Raw genomic sequence first — 4,324 nt, forward strand, 5'->3', positions numbered from 1 at the left:
TCTTTAAGGCCCGCCTCCCTAACAGCCCGCTGTCTTCTGATTGGCCAGTTTTCAGATGGGGGTGAGAGGTGGGGGGTGTCGTTGCCCTTTCACCTCCTTTCACCTGATTGTTATTCAGAACAAGTTTGGCCCACTTCAACTGCTCAACACTGAGGATACACACACTATACATCTACACGCACACACACACACACACACACACACACACACACACACACACACACACACACACACACACACACACACACACACACACACACACACACACACACACACACACACACACACACACACACGCACACACAAGCATTTTGTTGGATGATGCAGCAGATTTAACTTTTTTCTTTTTGTGTATTTCTTCATGAACACATTTCAATATATTATTAAGTAGAAATAATGAATCCTCTTTATTCGTGTTACTAAACCAACAAACTAATCAATAATATTTAAAAGCTATAAGAGAAGAAGAGGACACGAGCGCAGCCATAATGACGGTTATATTTCAAATAAAGGAATAATTCATGACTGAAGCAATCTCTATAAAGAGAGGTTCAAATCATCACTGATCTGATTCTTTTTACATTAATAAAGATAAAAACCTGTCATTGTCATAATGATCACACTCTGCAGTGTTATGGATCTTTATGGACTCTGATAGGTTAGTTTGCAGCTTTTCCTCAGAATGGAAACCACATGACATAACTTCTGATCATCGGGTGAACAGAAGCTCTGATTGGTCCGTCACTCTGAAACCATGAAGGAGGTGTAAGGTGGAGGTGTAAGGTGGAGGTGACGTACCTTCGGCCGAGGTCCGGCTCTCCCGCGCCCCCTCCAGGTGGCGCTCTATGCTGCCGTGGCTGTAACACCTGGTGAAGGGTACAGGTGACAGGTGAGCGTCGGCCTCGGCACGCCGCTCCAGGATGGGGGAGAAGTCCACGGAGGAGTGGGAGTGGGTGGAGTAGGTGGAGGAGAACGGGTCTGCGGCGGCCTTCATGGACGGAGACCCCCCCGCACCCGCGTTCCTCCGCTTGCTCCTCGCTATCTCAGCGAAGGAGGTGACCCGCGGAGGAGGGGGCGGGGCCGGGGCGGCGCCCTCGCTGAGCCGGACCGGGCAGCTCAGCATGCGCTCCAGAGAGCCGAGCCGCGGCGACGGAGATTGGTCCAGGTCGCGGTCGTAGCTGCGAGAACGGGGACGGCTTCCTGAGGAGGCTCCGCCCCCAAAGACGCCCCGCCCAGCCACGGGAGGGGAAATGTTGACATACACCTGGCCTTCAATCACGGCGGGAGCACCTTCAGCCCCGCCTGCTGCCTGCTCCTTCTCCTCCTCCTCCTCTTCGTCCTCTTCATCATTGTCATCTCGCTGAATGAAGAGAGAAAAACAAACCAGTCAGACTCTCTACAGACCAGCCAGGGGTCAGAGGTCAAACACACAGCAGAGGACCTGTGGCTCATTGTGGTGTGATGAACTCAGCTGGTCAAACTGTCTGTTAGACAGAATAAATACACGTTTTTAATATTTGTCTGACTTTAAGCGAGTCGTCTTCAGTTCCAGATAACGAGCTGCTTCTGGTTCACAGCAAACGTTTCACCTCCCGTCCACGAGACGAGGAGGCAGAGGATCATCAGAAACAGATGAAACATCAGGAAGGTATTATTATATCATATCAATACATTAGATAAGCTGTGTACAGTTAGAGGAAGGTTATACTTTAATATTGTTGTGATATTCTTTGTGAATAATTAACCTTAAAATGAATTACATTTAATGATGTCATCATTAAGACCAGGTATTATTTGACATTTTTTATACTCGTGAAAATATGATGTGATGTTTGTGATCGATACAGAAACTATTTTATTATATATATAATAAAATAGTTTCTGTATCTGTATATATATACATATATATATACATATATAAAAGCGGGTGATCCACTCACTCTCATCGACTCTCCTTCCTCGTCCTCTTCCTCCACGCCCACCTCAACGGCTCGCTGCCTGAACAGGAAGTACTCGCTGGGCTGGGTGGGGGTGGGGGTGGGGCTTCCTTTGCTGTGCTCGTCGGAGCAGCTGTGGACCGAGGAGCCGGCGGGACTCGGGGACGACTGGGACGAGAGGTCGCAGGTCACCAGCTTGTAGTAGTTCTGGGTGGCGACGACCAGGCGCGCCTGACTCTGCAGACAGGAAGCCAAGTCGCCGGAGGACCCGGCGTGAGGCGGGTGGAAGGAGTTGCAGTTGGCGTCCAGGTCCAGAACCCCCTGGTGCTCCACGGAGCAGGAGCAGGTGGAGGAGCTGGACAGGCGGGGCTCGTGGAGGAGAGGGAGGGTGCTGCCGAGGCAGGGGGGCTGCAGCTGTGAGAGGGGGGGTTCGGTCGGGGAGGTGTGGAGGTCCAGATAGAAAGCCCCTCCGGTGGTTCCCGCCAGGCTGGAGGCCGACGAGGTGCAGGAGTGGTTGGTGGAGCTGTTGAGGTTGGTCGGCACGGTAACCGCCGGCTTCTCCGGCACGCTGTTGTTCATCTTGTTGTAGATGGCGCTGAAGTTGACGAGGACGCCGTCGGAGCTGTTGCAGGACGAGTCGCTGCCGTAGCCCTGCCGGCACTCGGAGAAGGCCTCGGGGAAGTTCTGAGGGAAGTTCTGGGACAGCGTGCAGCAGGAGCAGTGCTGGGTGGACGAACTGGACGAGGACGAGCCCGTCTTGCTGCTCCGCCCACACCTCATGGGATGATCTTCGTCCTCTTCATCGTCGTCCCCCCAGTCCTGCTCGCCACAGTCCATGGACATGTTGGAGCCGCTGCTGCCGTGGCGTCGCTGGCCGTCCAGTCCCAACAGGTCCAGCTCCTCCAGGTGGGCGGAGAGCTCCGAGGCCACGCCCCTCAGGGACTCCCGGCCGCCTCCTCCCATCGAGCCGTGCAGGAGGAAGGGCTCGGCGGCGAAGCCCAGGTCGTGGAGACGGAAGGAAGCCGTGCCGTCGTGGAGGGCGGAGTTAGTGTCGCTGTGGAGGTGGAAAGACGAGTCTTCCAGGTACCCGCTGAGGTTGTCCCCATCGTCCTCCTCCTCTTCCTCCTCGTCTTCGGTGTTCAGGAGGAACGGGTTGTGACGCAGCGGGTTCCTGTTGCGGGCCTTCGCTCGGGGTAACGTGTGAGCTGCGATCAGCTGGTCCTCGGAGTTGCTGGAGGTGAACGATGAGTCGTCGCTCGCCGCGCTGCCTCCTCGTCCTCCTCTTCCTCCTCCCTTCCTCTCCCTCCCTCCATTGTGGGAGGACCAGGAGCCACTGGAGGTCTGGATCAGGCTGCTGTAGAGCAGCGCCTCCCTCTGGAGGACGTCTCTCTCTGGGAGGGAGGTGGTGCGACTCAGCCCCAGGTTCTCCGGGAGGCTGAACGCGTTGCTCCTCTTCAGGGAGCTCCCACAGCCTCCCTGCCGCCCCCCCGACACCTGGCAGTGCACCAGGGGGATGTGGTGGACCACCAGGGTCTCACCAGACAGTTTAGGGGGGCTGTCCATGGTCCAGGAGGAGGGAGGGGAGGGGGGCAGGAGCTGCAGCAGCAGAGGGAGAGGGAGGGGGGCCCGCTGTGGGGGGAGGGGGAGGGAGAGCGACGTGTGCTGATGGTTCTGTTCACTCAGTCTGATCTGGGTCCAGTTCTGAAGGACTGCAGGGGATCAGGAAGGAGAGGACGTCTACGCTGAGGACAGAGGGGGACATCTGGAGACAGAGACAGAGGACATGTCAGGAGAGCACACACACAATCAGAGGACGAGGACACACACACACACTCACACACTCACAAACACATACACACTCTCACACATCAGAGGACGATGACTCACACACACACACACACACACACACACACACACACACACACACACACACACACACACACACACACACACACACACACACACACACACACACACGGCACTATTTCACTTCCATAACGGAAATCTTTCATTGCACCCAAAACTGAGATGAACGTCATGACATCATCAGAGTTTTGAAAACACTCTGCAGCTACAAAACACACTTTACTGATGTAAATATTCTCTGAACATAGAAAGACGTCTTCAATCAGCAGCACGAAGTGGAAACAGTGACACACACACACACACACACACACACACACACACACACACACACACACACACACACACACACCAGGCAGCTGACTCTTTAACGGATGATGACCTCATTCTCAGTCACATATCACACCCGAAATAAAACACACAGGAGGCTCAGACTCAGCTTCCTTCACATCCTCTGTTGGACCTCCGATCAGGGGAATTATTACTAATATATTAAAGATGTCATTTCTACTGAAGATGGTTTT

At 54.3% G+C, this 4,324-nt stretch overlaps 1 protein-coding gene across 3 annotated transcripts in view; it reads right to left on the minus strand.

Moving 5' to 3' along the window:
• The window catches only part of rusc2 (RUN and SH3 domain containing 2), a 22,665-nt gene extending 18,966 nt beyond the window's left edge, over positions 1 to 3,699 (minus strand). For all 3 annotated transcript variants that reach the window (XM_069718780.1, XM_069718779.1, XM_069718778.1), the window contains exons 1-2: positions 1,941 to 3,699; positions 799 to 1,360 (exon numbers count right to left, since the gene is read on the minus strand). In XM_069718780.1, coding sequence (XP_069574881.1) covers positions 799 to 1,360; positions 1,941 to 3,500 — 2,122 coding nt within the window. In that variant the 5' untranslated portion in view covers positions 3,501 to 3,699. The remainder of the gene's footprint in view (positions 1 to 798; positions 1,361 to 1,940) is intronic.
• Positions 3,700 to 4,324: the final 625 nt, after the last annotated feature.

Source organism: Brachyistius frenatus, unplaced genomic scaffold, assembly GCF_029030835.1.
Source record: "Brachyistius frenatus isolate BFR_SWC_R1_liver_20210118 unplaced genomic scaffold, ASM2903083v1 Contig_199, whole genome shotgun sequence".
Classification (NCBI taxonomy): Eukaryota; Metazoa; Chordata; class Actinopteri; family Embiotocidae; genus Brachyistius; species Brachyistius frenatus.